The sequence below is a fragment of the Cygnus olor genome, chromosome 15, assembly GCF_009769625.2.
Source record: "Cygnus olor isolate bCygOlo1 chromosome 15, bCygOlo1.pri.v2, whole genome shotgun sequence".
Lineage (NCBI taxonomy): Eukaryota > Metazoa > Chordata > Aves > Anseriformes > Anatidae > Cygnus > Cygnus olor.
In genome coordinates, this window is record NC_049183.1 from 846,003 (window position 1) to 864,520 (window position 18,518).

Here is an 18,518-nt window from a genome sequence, read left to right on the forward strand (position 1 = left end):
ACCTGAAACTATTGGGTTATCCTAACTGAGAATTAGAATATAGTCAAAAGACAACGATCACTTGTTTGATTTTCAAACTACAGTTAATAAAAAGAAATTACCTTTTCCTCTTGTACACATCACTAATTTCTCAGAGCTGATTCCGCGGTAAAAAGAGGAATTACAATCATAAAGGGCCACTTGGTTATTTAAGATACCAAATTTAATATTTTTTTTTTTTGTATTCAGGCTTAAGATCTAGTAGAAGAAAAAAAGTCTTGCAGCAAGTTCACAGTGTACTTGTGTGGAGCAGCCACAGTTAAGTGATTAAAATACATTTATTTTATTCAATACCTGTAATAAAATATTGTATTTTTACTGTAATCATAGCTGCTTAAACTCTAGTAGGTTTTTATTTTAAAACTGATGCCAATAATAAAAAAAGACATCACTTCAACAATTCTACTCAAAATACAGATCTTTTACACTGAAAGGAAAAAGATACTTATGGGATGTTTTGCAGTAAGAAAGTGGGCGTTACAATTAATCCCAGTGCAGAGGGTAGGGCAAAGCCTACTACACATGCATATTAGATTCTTCAGATACAACATCCCAACATCAGTGAAACGTATTTTATGTTCAACTGTGTGAACAAAATCTTGCATACAGATGTTTTCAAAAGTCAACTTCATATTCAGGTTATTAATATGGTGACATTGGATTCAGATTACACCTTTGTAACATAGATGTACAGTTTCTGTTTTTTTTTAAACTATAGCAAGCTTTGAGATGCCTGTGAACTTCAAGAATCTTAAATTATGGAAATAAAAACCTAAGGCAAAGACATTAATAATAAGAATTTATTTGCAATATACAAAAAGAATACATTCCTTCTATTAAATCAAGGCATAAGTTACTTTTCTATAATTACACATGAAATACATTTTTACTTCACTCATAATTAGATAATCTTTTCTTCTTGAGTATGTTGTAGATCACAGTATTCCTGAATCCCTGGAGAGACAAGGGAGAAAGTAATATAAGTAACATCTCAGTTGCATATCAGGGATCAGCCTGTCTCCATTCAGTACAAATATCACAGGTTAGGCCTTAATCAGCACTAAAGGGCCTTAGGAATTTCCCTACCTGTTGGTATTTTAAAAACTGTATGTCATCTGCTCTTAAGGTAGTTTTTGTATGTTTTTTTTGTGTAATTACAATCAGAGTGAAGGTAATAATTAGCCAGCTGTATCTTACTCAGTAAGCTCCCCTCAACATGCCCGCTGAAGAATTGCTTGAGAGCAAGCATATACACATCTTTTCTGAAAATTAATGACTTACACTAAACATTGAAACTGGTTATTAAATACAATTTAGTTATTGCTTTATAAGCCCATTATAACTGATGAACAAAAGTAAGCATTGTACTTGTGTACATTACTTTCAGAATTGCTATACATATGTACTGTGCTTGTTTTAATTGTATGTGGCAGAATAACAATTTTGTTTAGCACCTTTACGCATTGCCAAAGGAAACGCTCAGAATGGAAAGGATTCACTTGCACAGAGATTTCCAGACTTACTCTGAATGATGTTCCTGTAAGATGATGTAGCTGGAGACTCAGGTGCTTCAGACAAGAAAGACTGACCTTTGTCACAACTTTTTCCTTGAAGGACAGGGAAAAACATGAAAACATACCAAGAGAAAAATTAAAAAAGAACTTGTCTTATTTTAAACTTCATCCCACTAGAAGTTATACCCTTCCAATGAGCCACTTGATCTATTCCTTCTAAGTCATTGTGTCAGTAATATAATGGCTTAGCTTTACAAAGGAACACTATAAATAGAAAATTTCAGTTGTTATTTTGGAAGTACCGATCTGTTCCTTATGCCATTAAATCAGGCGTTAATTTCTAATAGGTGGGGGGTAAAGAACCAAGCCATCCCACAATCCACAATAGAATTTGAGTCATGCCAGTAACAGTGGGTAAAGCACTAACTTTAGTGCGTAATATTTACAAGACGTTATTCTTGGTAGTAGTTACGAATTTATTAATTCTGCACTTTCACGTAATTACACTGAAGAGAAAGACACAGTGTACTTAGGATACAATTATACAGCTGAAAAGATATATGATATAATCTTTATCAAGATGAAATTTCAGGTTAAGTAAATTATCCTAGCACTTTTCTCTTTTCACACCATGCTGTGTCGCACTTCCAGTAACTTTTGATTCAAATAAACATTCTATCCGAAAGCGGCTATTTACCCAAGAGACAAAATGTTTAATGTTCTAATGTACCAGTGTCTAAGTCAGGCTTTCCAGTAATAAATTCAGTACAAGATGAACAACTTGTTTTAAACGTAGTGCAACACGGTAACTTTACCTATTTGAGGATCTAGAGGCACTTTACCCAGGAGGGAAACATTTAAGTTCTGGCACATTTTCTCTGCACCTCCAGTAGTCAGGGGAAAGATCTGAGATTCATTCTAGGAAAGCATGAGTTAAAATACTGCAATTCAGAGAACACGGCATTTTTGGAGAAATGTTTTATATGCAAACAACATCAAGATAAAGAAGTGCTGTAAGATACAGCTAGCCTTACCTTACATTTTGGACATATAAAGCCACTCATATTTTCCACAACACCTATGATTGGCAGTTTCACTTTATGACAGAAGTTGATCTCCTTCCGAACATCCTGAAGTGATAATTCCTACAAATATTAGAAAACACTGCTACTTTGACTGTAATATTTTGACGCTGAAGCTACTAAGTTAATCCTTAAAGCTATGTTAAAGTTTATAATCAATTATTACTGTCTCTTCATATTTTGAAGAAGATATACCTGTACTATGTAGTCCAGCAAAAAAAATCTCCGGATAACAGTAGAACAGGCTAAAACTGTTCTAGCCTACTGAACGTGGTTTTATTTTGGAAGCTGACTTGACTCTAGTGTAGATTCACCCATACCTACGTTTTATCTCTCATATTCATCTTGAATCGCTAGTTCTTTAAAATGGAACTTTCTCACATGTTCAGTTTACAGAAAGATCCTTGGCATTGTCAACAGCAGAGAAAGACAAGAACCAGTAGGCTTACACTTACTTTTTTCAAGTTACATTTTAAATAGCTTATCATCCCCTCAGAGTTTTTGCATATATGCCTGACCTCATTTAGTTCTCCTTTTTCCTTCTCCTTTCCTCAACTCCTGTCTGGTATTGTCCTCAGCATTCCATTTCCTTTACATTTTATATTCTTTCAAGTGTTGTGAAAATACTTGGTGTTTTCTGCTACTGTTATCTCCTGTTTCTTTCCAAACCAGGGATTCAAACCCATGTTTGAATTTGATATCTTAAAAGATATCAAAGTTTCAGCTCTCCATGGTCAGATTTTTCTTTTAAGAACACGCATCACAGAAATGTGCCTACTTTCCATTTGCAAGTCAAGTTTTCCTTGAGATTGTAAGTCTGTGTGACTTTCCTCTACTCCCTCTGACTTATGCAACGGCCTAGTACTGTGCAGTCTGGAGGCAGCACTTTGTATGCTCTCAAACAGTGCACATCTTATCACTTAAATACTAACCTTCTTACTGACTTCTGAACATTCTGACTTCTGTACATTAAGCTATTGGTGAGTAAATTACAAATTCCCAGCTATGCCAACTCTAATCTTGAAGAAGAAAGTGAAATACTGCATTTCACTTCACACTTCAGATCACAACAGCTTTTGATAGTGAACAGATATGTGGTTTAGTGGCTCATTCAGATGGATGCCTCAGTGGAGTACGGGGTCTAACTCATAAAGCAGCCACCTGTAGGCACAAGGTCAATCAATTCCCTCAGATTTTGTACCATCCTTTCTCTGAAGTTAAATACAGATTCTAAATCAAGGGACTGCCATGATGTTTCAATCAATGGAAATTTAGATTCTCTTACCTGAGGGGTAGTGATTATAACAGCGCCATCTACATGCGATGCACCGAGATACTGCACAATAGACAAGTGCTCGTCTGACGTTCCTGGAGGTGTATCTATTATCAGGTAGTCAATTTCACCCCAGTCCACATCGCGAAGAAATTGCTTGATCAACCCTAAAAGAAAGGATTAGAATGTACAATGAAAAAGAAAACAAAAACAAAAAAAAACACCGAACTTTGTATATTTCAAGGTTTAGAGTCTACTTCAAGTTTTAGAATCTAGGTATCCAGATTCTTCTGACTACATCCGATTTAAGGACAGAAATGCTTACTTTGCCAAAGCTTAAAAAAAATACGCCCATGCAAAAATTGACTCAAACTAATCTACTTAGTTAAAGGTTACTTAGTTACCTTCACGTATGACAAGAAAATAAAATGCTTGGAGCTGTACACTTGTCTTCAGAGTGATGCAGTTCTATATATGTAGTGAACATCACAAAAAAAACAAAACACTTCTATACATTTCCACTTTTGAAATAATTCTTCTCAGTCAATGTATTTTGTAATTTATCACACCACAACTAAAGCATCTGACGTTGAGGAATCGTGGACCATTACAGCATTTGTTATTAGTGCAGTTTGAGTAAATTTCAGCAAAGCATTCCATTTGTTTTCATTTGGTTTTACCTTCTTGTCAATCATTTTACAATTGTTTCAACAATTAGATAGATTCTGCTCCTATCATTCATTGTCTTGAGAGGAAAAAGCAACTAGAAGTGGGACTTATAAAAATAATTTCCTTTGCAAAACTAAAACCTGTCTCTGTTACTACAGATTCATAATGAGCGCAGACCTTTTATGACCTACTTTTTTAAGCTGAACATATTCATTCGATGAAGTTAGAAGGTATTACAATTTACAAAACCCTGAAACAACATTACCCACTGGTGTAACTGAATTATTTACTGCTTTTTCTTTTGCTGTAGCTTGCTGTATTATGCTATTAAACAAGTAAGTTCATCGTCTCATACTCAGTCTTTTAACTACATAAATTATTGCTGAAAACCCTTTATACGTACCATTTTTTTTTGGTCCTCTCCAGATGACAGCATCATCAGGACTACCGAGCAAGAACCCCACTGACATGACACCTAAGTTTTCTTCAACATACTAAAATAGAAGAGAAACTTAGTAGAGAAGACCAAACAGTAGAGAAAGAGCAGAGAAACCATCTCTAAAGTCTTACAGAAAAAGCTGCTTGAGTGGGGAAAAAGACATTAAAAAACAAAGGCAGAGAACCTTATTCTACCCTTTTAACAAACAGCTTTAAAGACTGCATGGGTTTTTCTGCAACTCTCACCAACTGCATTCATAGACTGACAAAAAACTAGTTTTACTAAGTTTTACAGCGTTTGATGGAAACCTTGGGAGCAGTGTAAGGATGAAAGCAGCTCTCCCTCTCAGCATCAAGCTGTCTTTTTAGCAGAACACACACTGAATGTGGTCTTTAGAAACTAACAAACAAACCACCACACCTGGCACTTTCCCTGCATTTTGTGAAGATTAATGATTTTTTGGGGGGTGTACGATACTTTCTGTCCATCGCTGAAAGGATGGCATACTGTATAGCTGCATAATAGTCAAATACAAATATCAAGTAGCCAATATTTATTGCCAATAGCATAGCAGAAAAAACAATAAGCAACAGAAATACATTAATAAAGCTATTTTAAAAATACAGTATTATTATGATTAACAAAATTTAACACTGATCTATATAGCGTATAGCCAGACTCTTTAGAATCTGCGTATGTAATTAAGAAAATTAATAGAATACGTATCCTCTGCTTCTCCCCATCCTTTCACTCCTTAGAACACAGTGCAAATCCACAGGGCAACCTCATTTTGAAACAGCTGCACCAACTTACCACTGGTGACCATCCAGATCCACTCTGATGAACCTGAAAATTGAAGTGATACATACAAAGCTACGTTAGAAAAAAATGCAGAAGTTACACAGAGGTCAAAATAAGTAAAAACCGGATAAACAGATATCCTGCCCATGGGAGCAATGCCACTTCATTGGAACAGCTGAATTAAACAGTGCAGAAAGGCCAGATCTCCATTAGTAAGTGAACTGCTTAACTCTTCTGCAGAAAATTCCCCTGTGATTTTATATATTTATATGAAATATTCCAGGTTGGTAAAGAGCATCAGGCCTACATTACTGAAGTTAACTGCTCATGGATATGTGGTAGATACGGAGCAAAAGATGGTTTGCAGAACTGAAAAGCAGACAATTCTTTCACAAACTAAATCATGCCAAACTCACCCATCTCATCTCATTTCCCTGCCCACTGTCACACGTTTCCCAATAAACGTTAAGCCTCCAATCTATGTAAAACTGGAACGCGGTTGAGAAAATGGGAATGCTTTTCGACCAGACGTTTGAGCTCTCCCTACAGAAGCAACACGAGCATACCTGCTCGCCTTCCAGACCCATCATTTTCGGGATCGACGGCCCGCAGATGTCTATGTCCAGCAGAGCGACCTGGAAAACAAAGCACCGCAGCCCGCTGGGAACGAGCTGGCACGGGGCCGCTTTCGAAGGCCGGGTCGGGGAGGGGAAACCTCAGCGCAGCGGGCCCGGTCAGAGCCCCGGGGAGCAGCGGCAGGGGCCGGGGCAGCCACAGCCCTGCCTGCAGCCCGGGACGCGGCCCGGGGGCGCCCGGCGCCACCCACCTGCTTGCTCTCGTCCGCCGCCAGCCCGTGCGCCAGGAGGGCGCTGAAGGTGCTCTTGCCCACGCCGCCCTTGCCTGACAGCACCAGCACCACGTGCTTCACGCACCGCAGCCGCTCCCGCAGCGCCACCGCCTCCGCTGCGGGGCGGCACGGCCGCGGTCAGCCACCACTGGCCCCGCGCCGCCCCCGTTAGCCCCGCTCTCACCCCAGCCCCGCCCCGCCCCCCGCCCCCTCAGGGCCTCCCTCACCCGGGTCCGGGCCGGCGGCGCCGGCAGCGCACAGCTTCTGGTTGGGGCATCCCTGGCAGGCGGCGGCCCGGCCCGCCTGGGCGCTGCCGGTCCCCGGGCAGTCTGCAACGGACAAGGAGAGCTGGGGCGCGGCGCGGCGGGTGGGCCGGGGCTGTGACCGCCGCCGGTGCCCGCGCCCCTCACCCTCCGGCTGCGGCCCTCCCGCCGCCTCCGCCATGGCGCCCGCCGCGCGTCACATCCGCCGGGCGCCGCAGGGGCGGTGCTGAGGCGGGGCGCACGCGCGGGCGGGCGGAGCCGAGCCCTTCAGGGGAGGCGCGGGGCTGATGGGACGAGCCCCTGAGGGGCGGCCGGGCGCTGGGGCGCCGCGCTCCGTGCTGGAGCTCCAGGTGGACGCCCGCAAGGGCCCCAAACGGAGCCCGCCGCCCCGCTGCCACCCGCCTGGCGCCGGCCGTGCCCCGGAGGAGCCGTGCTCCGAAGGGGGAGGTGCTGCCGCCGGCACCGTGCAGCGGGGAGGGGGCGTTACGCGGCAATAAATGCGCCATGCTTTCCTCGCTCTGAGGTTATACAGCTCTGAGATTATGGCTTCAATAAAATAATGCCACTGCCGTATTTCGTACCAGTTCTGAATATGTTTATTTCCGTTCCTTGCTGTTACACAATTCATTCCCGTTAATTTAATGGGCGCATTCACTTGCAAGATTTTTCTACCTCGTTTTGGCCCATGAGCTTGTAGCAGTCAGATAACCGCTGTGTTTGTAAGTAAAGGTTACTAAATCCCCAAACCAAGGAAGCGTGCACCTGTCTGTGGTGCAGTCTGGGCCTTGTTACTGGCACCTTATCATGACCGCTGCCCCTGTCCACCTCCCCCAGGTGTTTCTCAGCATGGTCCAGCCACACATCAGGTCAAAACTGTAGTGCCGGAGTGCAGGCTTCAAGCAGTGGTGACTATTCCTTGTGCTGCTTATCAACCCACGATAAACCAACGCTTCACCTGCCTAAAAGCTGTGGAAACTGCAGCTGTAAAGCTGAGTCCCCTACGGATACTGGCAGAGAATCCCTAATAGGGTAATTCACATTCAGCAAAAAACAATTCCTGCCCCCAAGGGCTTGCGATCTAAATAGAGATGAACATTAAACAACAGAACCGTTTTTAGTCTCACGAGAAGGAAAACGTTTCTTTGACAATCGTTTTACCTTCCCTTCATTTTTTTCCATTGCCTATATACACAGTTCTTGCAATGCTATTTTAACTAAAACAGTGCAGAGCCCCAGCCATTGTTGATGAAGCAGCAGCCATCTGAAAGCAGTAATGTGTGTAAAATTTGTGGTTTTGCACAAGTTAAACCTTCTGAATAAGACTTTAAATAGTGCAACCAATTTGCTTGGAAAAAATGCACGCAATACTGAGAGAGGGAGTTAAAAGAATCTTATCAAGTAGAGATAGAGCACTGACAGCATTTAACGAGGATGCTACTTAGTGTCTTTGCTAACTATGGTGCATTGTGCAAATTAACTAAAGCAGGAAGCCTTGGGCCCCTTACCAAGGTCAGTCTCTTAATAAGAGTGTGAGCCTGTCTTAAGAAACTGGCAGAAACTGGTCCTGCGGATGGACAAGAGCCAAGGAGCAACTGAGTCTGCGCAAAGACAAGAGGTCAACTGGCGGTGACGAGGAAGAGTCATCAACCTTCATCCCCATGACCCCCAACGACCACCAGCAGGAAACACTGCTCAAATGCAGATGGGAGGAGTTTATGGAAATGACTCCTTGGAACTAATTTTAATATGAAGCGGGGACAGGTTATGAATATGTATAGGCGTATTGTGAAACTTCATGCATATGTAACTCTTTGCTGCAGATAACCATGGCAAATTGCCGCATCAGGTGCGCACGATTTTGGTGGGACTACCCGCCATGCTGTCTAGCGCTGAATAAACATACCTACTTTACAATCTTATTGATTGTGGAGTCTGTTTTCCGCAAGTCAATATGTACCTGCCCTTTAAAGAAGTTTTCAGTTTTCCTCATGGAAATGCGTATAACAAATGTAAGCCTTGAAACAGTCTTATATTGTATGGTTACTTTCCATAAAGTGTTGCTTGCTCCCATGATGAAGCCGACAATTTCCTGTTTAAACACCACTAATACCAACTCAAACTTGAGGGAAAGGCAGGTCTGTGAAGTGGTTTTGCATGAACTGTGAGTAAATCAACACACTTCCTGCTCACAAAGCCTCCTTCCACTGTTTTGGTTGAAGGTTCTGTAAAAATTGACTTTTTCTGATTTGAACACAGTCTGGAGTCTCAAGTATTTGAGTAAACTTGATTATTTTAACATACAATACTTAACATTTAAGGTGGTCTCACCTTAGAAAAATTGTATATAGAAAAAAGCATCTGGTAATAGCTGGGAAGGTACCAGCAAACTGGGCCTTTTGAGAGAAAAATACTGCAAAGTTACCTCTTCATGAACACTCTTCACTTCGACAACTGAAAGTTTTTTGGAAGGAACATTCTGGGAAAAAATAAACAACAACCAAACACCATTCTAAATAACTGTCCACCTACAGATAATATAAACTAGGAAAAAGGTTTTAAAGTACGTTTAAGTTCAGGTATTTGTGGAGTTTGGCCTCTGGTTCCAGTTATTACTGAATAGTCTGTTACACATTTTCCCTTTCATGGATATTTATTCAGGTAAATGCTCGTCACAACTTGATACGTGCAGAACTTCTGTATTTACTGCTCTGTAATTATCTTGTGTGGGAAATTAATGACAAAAATGTTACAAGGAAATGGATCCAAGTGTTTAAGCAAATTCAAATGTCTGGACTGGGAGAAACTGGCCTTCACTCTGAAAAAGTTGGCTTGGTTTAGACCACAGCTCAACAGAGCGCTTTAGGTCTGTGCTACCTTTCAAACATGTGGATTAGATTCACTGATGTCAGCAGGACTTTCTGCATTTTAAAATGAGGAACATGTTCAAGTCTTTTTCTTTTGGGGTCAACAGACCATTCCCTGTTCTCAAGATTATAAAAAGGATTCCCCAGAAAAAGGAATTGCACTGGGCAACCGATAGGCTTTAGAGAGTTTGAGTCAGGCTGAACTCAGTGCTGAACTCTGCCAGTGCTCTTGCGGTCTCTCATGCTCAGGATTAACTTCACCCTCCTGGGCAGCTGCTGAGAATTATTTCCATCCATTATTGCAAGAGGAAAGTTTTTTACGTGTGAGCATTTGTGTATCAATCCTTTGCTGTTGAGGCACACTGATGCAGTGCCCAGCCAGGCTGTGAGGTTCTGCTGCCTGAATCTCACCTCCCTACAGTTAGCACTTACATTTGTATGTATTTTAAACTTCATGAGAAGATATATTTAACTTACAATGACCATTTACTTGAAATTACCTCTACCGTTTTTTAGCTAAGGTGTAATGCAGTGCTAGCTTTCTGAGACAAGATATACTGCAATGTAATACGTATAAATACATATATATTTTATTTTCCCACATTCTAAAAAAAAATGTAGCAAGCCAATTCATAGTTATGTATCTGGAGAAGGAGAAATGGCAGCAACTGTTTTGCCTTTGACCTAGAGGAAAGCTGTGCTGATTGAAGGACTCTTAGGATAGTGAAATAGAGTGCCTAATTGCAAATCATTATTTATGTTCAAAATCCTTGGCACAGAAGATGGGTAACAATGCAGTCTTAGAGCACTGGATTTCTTTGCAAAACAGACCAGAAGCCTGAAAGGAAAAATTAGAAAAATAATTTCTCTGACAAGTTACATAACATTTATAATTTGAGAAAAATCATGGGAAGAGGAAGGGCTCTCCAGCTTTTGTACTTATGGAAAATGAACACAGTTGAAGGGAAGAGCAAAGCCCAAGATATTTATATGTGCTTTTTGGTTGCAGATGGACCAAACCATCTGCAGACATCACTAGAAGGTCATGAGAGACAACACCCAGAGAATGTGTTTTGGTTCAGAAGGCTTGTCCCTGCTGCCATGAGTGACGGATAGCTGCGAACCACTAGGAAGTAAAACTGAAATTTCATTTCACTGAGGCAAGCTCAGTGAAGGCAAGCCCAGAGGCCCATCTGGAGTGAGCCTTCAGCAAATCCCTCTTTGCCAAATATTCCTACAGGATGGCAGGAGAACACCGGGAGGTGTGAAGGCCCTCGGAACCCTGTGACACCACCGCTGTGTCACAAGGCGTCGGGTGGCCCAGAGAACAGCACCAGTTGGGGACAGCCCTGAGAAGCAGCCCACCATTTGGGGACAGCCTGAGGGCGGCTGCCTGAGCCCCATGCAGGATGGAGTTTCTGGGGACCACACAGGTAGCCAGCTACTGTGGCACGAAGAAGAGCTGCCTGTTCCCGGACCTGGCCCCCACCAGCACCACCAAGGACACCTACCAGTCCTACTACCTACCGGGCTACCGCCACCTCAGCTCCTGGAGGCCTAGTCTGCTTCACAAAGTGATTTCGGTCCCTCCCAGCTCTGATGAGCCATTTAATCCCACTGGGCGGCCGCCTACTGTTCTGCCCACATTACGGTCTGCCCTGCATGCCCGCTACAGCACTTGTGACTGGCACCATGCAAACATGGTTCAATTAAAAGGCTCCGAAGCCTCCAGGTACTGGGCTGGTAGGATGAACACGGATTCAGTGCGACTGATGCAAGATAAGGACCAATTGACTTATCAGATGCAAGAAGACAGTAGAAGAAACCTGGGAGAGAGGATCTCCAACATTGATTTCTGGAGATCTGAGCTTGTCTATGAGCTAGAGTGTCTGCTGAGAGAGACCCAAGCCTTGGAAACCGCAAAGAAACGTCTCGAATGTGCTGCAGATGAAATGCAAGGACCTCTGAAGGTAGGTGTGACACAGCTACTTACTTCATGACTGTGTTGTGGAATGGGTAAAGAAAATAGTTTTCTCTTTGTTGAATACTGTTAGGGCTTTCCACTGTTGTCATCAAGACAGATCTTGGTCAAACATTATTCTCAGTAAGGAAGAAACCTGGCCACCGTGGTTTTTACATGTACTAGTCAACACAGGAACCTATCAAGACACTTGTATGTCCTCTTTTCCCTCCTCTCTGCTTGACGCTCCGGGAGGCTGAGTCTCCCTCAGGCACCAGCCAGTCAGCTCAGTACCTTCCAGGAGCGCAGAGGATGGCCCTGTGAGCTGCAATGTCCCTGTATTGTATTCTAGCTCTGAATTTTCTGTGATCACTTAGGGAAAGTAATGTTTTCTCTTAAGATGGCATGTCATTTGTGTTATATCTTGAAGTTCTCCAGAATCTTAATGGCAAATTGACTGCAACAGAGAAAGCCACGGTGATGTATGAGCCTGTGAATGGTGCTAGCAAAAACTCCATGCAGAAACTAGAGTCAAAGTTATCAAAATCTGGAATCTTGTAGATGAAAGCTGTTTCTATCAGAAATGTTTCTATACAGGTACAAATAGATAACCAAAATTCAGTATTCAGTAACGACATTGTATGTATCTGCATGGATTCAGACTGACAGGCTGAGGAGGCTTTCTATTCAGGGAACATTTTCCGTTGAAAGGCTTTGTGCCAACCGATGGTGTTTCATTTACTGCTATGGTTCTAAACAAGTGGCTGAGACATTACAAGTAAACTCAGCCTGCTCAGGCAGGTTAACTGGATTCATGACTGTAGCTATGAAACTTCTAAACTTCATCACTAGGTAAGGGAGGATTAGGGGAGGTGAGGTTAAAGGATTTTGCTATGAATAAGTGTAGAACACAGGTGTTTTAATTTACACTCTAAATCAAAGCTGGGACAAGTTGAGATGTAGGCCTTGCTGCACAATAATGTGCAGCTAATCAAATGGAAGCTAAGGCAGTCCCTAAAATATGTATTAACAGGTAAGGAAGAACAAGCCACCAAGACTCATCAGTTGTGTGCAGTGAAGCTACCTCCCTGTTCTGTTTTAGCCTCAATAGCTAGTCATTACTTTATGTGTCAGCTCAGTGGCCCCTGCAGTTTGGTGATTACTCTCTATAATGTACAGAGACTCTTACAAATGTTCCTTGGTTTTCTTGCAGACTGCCCTGGAATGCTTGTACTACCGTGAGAAGCGGAAAGGCATAGACTTGGTTCATGACGATGTGGAAAAGAACCTCATAAAGGTAAGACTGGACTTTCTAGTTTATTTTTATAACTGAGGGAATAACCAAAGTCCAACTAAATGTTTATCGGCAAAAGAATTAAAATATTTTCTTTCTTTAGTTGAATTGGAAGACTGAGAGGGAAAAGGAGAAGAAACTGGGTTAAACTATGGTTAATGTGCTGTTTACCCTCCCTAGAGCAAGAGGAATAGCCTAGCATCCATGTGAGGTCTCGTCTGGTTCTATCTTCTCTGAAGCTATAAAACAATGTAGAAACAATCTCAGGATTGTTTTCTAGGCCATGGTCTGTAAAATCTCAGAAGTTCTTAGGGTATGAAATGCTGGTATAAAATGCTGGTTTGCTGCCTTGCTTTTTCTATACTCTTACTGAACAAAGAACATGAGGATAGTAGTGACTGCTAAATCTTTTAAATAATAATAATAACAAAATTAATAAAATTTTGCAAAACTTTGAAATAAATTATATTGAATGTATATGAAAACAGAAATATTAGAAAAGAAATTTATGGGACAATACCATTCTTTAAGCATTTTTCTGGATTAGAAGATTTCAAAAGGATGTGCAGACCACTTCAAAAACTGGAATGGTTGTTCAGAGCCTACAGTTTGCAACTTGGTGTTTTGGAGTTTCCAGTGAAGAACCAAGGAGCTAACACATAGTAGCTTAATTATTTCAGAATTTAATTCAGCAAGAAAGTTCATGGCAGGATGAAACACAGCTTATCCTTTCACATGACCCAATGAAAACAGATATATTTTAAAATAAAAAATAAAGACTCTTTGTCTGATCTCCCCAAGCACTGCTCTGGCAATGGAACAAGCTAGATAGTGACAACAAAGGACAACAAAGGACTATTTTGTAATAACATCAAAGCCAGTTCTAAAGTTGCTGTCATTCCTTCATATACAGTACAAATACAGAGACAGAACTTGTATTTTTAAATCCAGGCTGTCTTAATGACTTCCAAATAATTTAAAGCACTTTATTCATTTTCAAAATGTATTCATATGAATAATTTTACACACTCAGGTAAGAGAGTACCTTGGGCTAAAAGAGGGTTTCTAAAAAGGAAAGAGGATGGAATACCATAAGGGACTATGAGTACCATGTTTGCATAATTTCCAGTGTGAGTTGTTTGAGTATTTATTTATTTATTTATTTATTTGAATCTGAGTGGAAACTTGGCTTTGAATTTCTTTGACTAATATTTGTAGTTATGAAGAATTTTATAGCATTTATATTAGGCAGCCTACTTCTGAAATCAGGTATGTTTTTGACCAATTCTGCTGTTAGCAACATGTTTGTATTGTAGAACAATGTAGCAGTAATTAGAGAGAATAGTTTAATGGACTAAGGCTCATGATACAAGTATCTTCATTATACCTAAGCCAAGGAAATTTGGCCTTCTCTTTATTAGAATGACTCAATCCATTAAAATCTACAAGCATGTTTGATATAATATAAAAAGCCATACAAAAACAACTCCAGAGATACAGCTTTGTGGCACTGAGGAAGAGAGGGACCAAAACACATGCTTTCTTTATCCATATTACTTTTGACATATATGAGATGGTGGCAACATCTAGAATGTAGAATAAAAAGGGTATATTCACTAAAACAAATACAGTTTGGTGAAAACCCTGACAACCGAATATTTTCCACTCTAGGAAGTTGATGTATTCAAAGATTGTCAAGAAATGTTGGCAAAACTTGCCCAGAGAATCAATCGTCAGTTGGGGTAAGACTTTACATTTAATTCCTGTTTTAAAGATAGGAAGCTGAATTCAGTGTTAGCTGATATCTAATGAAGACTATAAATAGCCAGTGCAAAATCAGAGGCTTAGCTTGTTAGATGCTCCTGGCCTTCCACTTCTAATTCTTACGAAGGACAGAATAGTATGTTAAACTGCAGAAGAGCAATACCTAGCATTTAAAGCACCAGCTGAACCAAGACAATTTACCATCTTCTGTCAAAGATTTCTCCTACCTGCAGTTCTTCAGACTCATTCATATAAGACCACTACAAAGATGTGGGCATCTGTTTTTCAACTGGCTGACTTTAAAAAAAAAAAAAAAAAGTTGCATTCATAGGAATAAAGAACAATCTCATATAACCACCTGGCTAAGAAATGACAATTTGTGTGATGAGACAAGCCATCCTGGGGTTCTGTTCTGGACAGAAATGAGAACAGGACTCCCATGCCATATTGCCATCCTACAGACTGAGGAGGCAGCATGCTTTCAAACAGCATGAGGTAGATGTATTTGCAACTGGAGTTTCCAAAGGTAACTGTGACTCAATTTTTAGAGTCATGTTAAACCTGAAATACTTAATTAAAATAGGGGACACCAGAATTACAGCTTTTTTATGCCAATGCTGCTGTGTGCCACACTGGAGCAAAGTTCAAAGGGAATAAAGGAATTATTATTATTTTTAATTACAAAACTAAATTCAAAAGCAAAATTGTTATTCACAAAAGAAACAGGAATGTATGCACATCATAAGGTACGAATTGAGTTATGGATTGGACTTAAATTAATTTTATGTATGTTTATATGCATTTTATAGTTAATAATAGTTAAGACTGTTCTGAATATAGCCTGTTCTGTTAACTACACTGAACTGATGCAAATTTACAAAGTAATGTTTCTATGACATGACATGATTCTCAAAAGAAACAGGTCAAGTATTCACACACAATGAACATAACATTGTGAAGTCCTTGATTATTACATTACCAGAGATAAAGACCTAAGCAGACTTTATAAATTATTGCTCTTATTAATGGCACTCAGAACTCACGAGTCAGGTGATACCTGCAGCTCACCCCACTACTGTGACATACGAGGCATATGATCTGATAAAGGCTAAGTTCATACCTGATGGCATGAACTCTTTCTGGCTCTTTAGGACAGCATTTCTGGTTACCTTTCATTCAATTTTGTGACCGTGTCAGGCAGACTAGTACTAATGCCAATTTACATGTACATCATGGAAACAGCAATATTTGCAAAAAACGTCAACACGTTTGCAGTCTTCCTGATGCACTGGAATGCTGCACTTTGATTTTCTTCATCCATATTACTCCCATTACAATCCAAAGGCCACATCAGGCCTTCCCTGCTTTTGGAAGAGCCAAGGAGATTAAGTTATTCCAAAAATTCCTTGTGGGTAAGAAAGCAGTGATGGAGCAACATATTTCTCTCCTGCTAAGTGAATTTTTCCCCCCAAAATCAAGAGAGATGGCAAACTATAATTCTGGTATGCACTTTTCTTTCTCACAGCTTTGCCAGCATGAAAGCTATTACTGAATGCCGATTTGCTTTTGCTCCAAGGCTTTCCTTCATGCCACAAAACAGCTATCTGTTGTTTTTCACCCCTGTGGTCAACTGTCATCAAAATGACAAACATCATTCAATGTACTGAGTTAGATGCTATTCTTTGGGGAATACTCACGATGGGCTAAAAGGAGAGCAGGGATGAATGGTACAGCAGCTCCCTCTAGCTAAATTACAGTGCAAAGCATTTTCATGCCACTGTAAATGCCAGCAAACTATAAAATGAAGCATTGCAGGGTGCTAATGAAGGCAATTAGCTACCTAGCAGAAAAGCATTAAAGGCAGTTCAGATTAAGGCAAGACTTTCCCTTCACAGTATCAACAGAGATGCGCAGCATGCCCTGGAGCAGGACCTTTCTGACAAAAACTCTGCCCATTTTATTGATGAGAAGTGCTTTAACCTGAGGAACACATCAGACGGCATCAACTTCTACCATGGAGTGGAGAAAGTAGATGGGACGTGAGTATGAGTGGTCACTGTCACCTCCTCTTTCCATGTGCCCTGCTTTAAGCAGGAGGCTGGTTGCAGCACAAGTCCTTGCTTGTATGTGAAAAGTGATAAAGAAGTGGCTTCTCTCTCTGTATGCCTCTGTCTTTCCTTGGTGCAAAACCCTCCATCACCCTCAGTTATTCCCTGCTTTCTAACAGCTGCCATGGTCGGAGGCCCGGCAGTCTGCAGCACCTATGATGTTCAATGTGCAGTGAGCTGTGCGTTTCAGAGAGGACAGTCCTTTACAACTGTGTTGCAGCTGACTCCTAGCCTTCAAACTGTTTCACGCAGATACCTCCCTTTGGTATTGATTTATAATCTGTGGCCTTCAGGTTTCAAAACCACAGCAAATCAAAGCAAAATCCAGCTAAGGTGTGCAGTTAAGTGCAACGGGGTGAACAACGTGCAAGCGTACACCAAGGACTACATAGATATTTATTTTCTTTTGGAAATTAGGCCATCAAGATATAGAGATATGTATTAAATAGTATGACCAGAAAAGATTTGGCATAGTTTAGCATTACTGACTGAATTAAAATTTCCTAATTGTAAACCGTTTTAAACCTTTATCAGTAGTTGCCTTATCAACACCTGCATCCAATCCTGAAGCAACAGCAGAGGGAAAGCAACTTGCAATAGAGGGCAGTGTTTTTGTGCTGATGACCTGCTAGTTCCCTTCTTGCTCTTTAGCACAGCAGTATCTGAATGGTGAATGTACTCCACAATCTCAAATGATGGCGACTCTGTCTTGTTGGACAGAGGAGGGAAATTCCTTATTATTTGTTTACTTATATTCTGCTTTTCATTAAATGATCACCTAATTCATTACTGAAATAAGGGAACATCTAAGAGAAACTTGGCAAGCATTCTGCTGGCTCTAGTAACACTACCTACTTTCAGGATTAGCAATGAATAAAAATATTCTTGTCAACTCTAGTAAAAAAGCAGATTCATGTGGATAAATTTAACAACCCTTTTACTTTCTAACTAACCATAATCCAAAGCAATGCCATTTTTCATTAACATTTTACTGAAATCATTTGGCAGACTGAGACATACCTGCAGCACTCAGGAGCAGAGCAGGTGTTTTCTGCCTGAATCATTCACCAGAGCCAGCCAGATAAATTAGTCTGGAAAAACAACATTAAAGAACAGATTAAGTACTAAATACTTCAAACAGTCAAGATGAAAACCTTCTTGGAAACTTAATTTTCTGATCAGAAAATGAGTATAATCCATGAGACCAAAAAGATGAAGACAAAAAAAAAAAAGAAAGAAAGAACAAACAAATGCCCTGCAGAAAGTACACTGAGATCGTTTGGATAAGTAGTTGTAAACACTGTCAGCTCAGGTTTAATACACTGATTTATGCACTCTACTATGAAATCATGTCAGGTGCCTGAAACGTTTCAGGGCAACTGCCTAAATGAATGTGTAGCACTAAGGATTTCTTAAATGATTTAGGAAGATCAGTGCTCAGTTTGGAGAGAGAGGAACACCCTATGAAAAACTGAAAAAAGGGCCACTGAGAAAACAAGCACTGGCAATTTTTTTTTATTTTTTTTGCCTCCTTTAATATTAATTCTCAGTGTTAAATTAAAATCTAAATAAAGTAATTGTGAGACTCAAAAAATGGTGAC

At 40.6% G+C, this 18,518-nt stretch overlaps 2 protein-coding genes and 1 long non-coding RNA gene across 7 annotated transcripts in view; 1 reads left to right on the top strand and 2 right to left on the bottom strand.

Moving 5' to 3' along the window:
- Positions 1-829: 829 nt before the first annotated feature.
- On the bottom strand, positions 830-7,150 carry NUBP1 (nucleotide binding protein 1). 3 transcript variants are annotated; one of them, XM_040574670.1, is made up of 11 exons: positions 7,075-7,145; positions 6,892-6,993; positions 6,644-6,780; positions 6,384-6,452; positions 5,830-5,862; positions 4,981-5,071; positions 3,921-4,075; positions 2,588-2,698; positions 2,369-2,471; positions 1,563-1,646; positions 830-993 (listed from the first exon to the last, which is right to left on the bottom strand). In XM_040574670.1, the coding sequence occupies exons 1-11, from the start codon at positions 7,106-7,108 to the stop codon at positions 941-943; spliced, it is 972 nt and encodes a 323-aa protein (XP_040430604.1). In that variant the 5' UTR covers positions 7,109-7,145; the 3' UTR covers positions 830-940. The 3 variants fall into 3 exon arrangements, with proteins under 3 accessions (XP_040430604.1, XP_040430605.1, XP_040430606.1); XM_040574671.1 differs by lacking the exon at positions 2,369-2,471 and having other exon boundaries at positions 7,075-7,150; XM_040574672.1 differs by lacking the exon at positions 6,892-6,993 and having other exon boundaries at positions 7,075-7,123.
- Positions 7,151-10,740: 3,590 nt separating this feature from the next.
- TEKT5 (tektin 5) overlaps positions 10,741-18,518 on the top strand; it is a 33,259-nt gene continuing 25,481 nt past the window's right edge. Inside the window, exons 1-4 of the mRNA XM_040574669.1 lie at positions 10,741-11,761; positions 12,965-13,048; positions 14,717-14,787; positions 16,705-16,848. Coding sequence (XP_040430603.1) covers positions 11,201-11,761; positions 12,965-13,048; positions 14,717-14,787; positions 16,705-16,848 — 860 coding nt within the window. The 5' untranslated portion in view covers positions 10,741-11,200. The remainder of the gene's footprint in view (positions 11,762-12,964; positions 13,049-14,716; positions 14,788-16,704; positions 16,849-18,518) is intronic.
- LOC121078453 overlaps positions 14,423-18,518 on the bottom strand; it is an 87,291-nt gene continuing 83,195 nt past the window's right edge. For 2 of the 3 annotated variants that reach the window (XR_005824571.1, XR_005824570.1), the window contains 2 exons: positions 17,938-18,008; positions 14,423-16,173 (listed from right to left, as the gene is read on the bottom strand). This is a non-coding gene — a long non-coding RNA (uncharacterized LOC121078453). The remainder of the gene's footprint in view (positions 16,174-17,937; positions 18,009-18,518) is intronic. The other variant, XR_005824572.1, reaches the window with a different exon arrangement.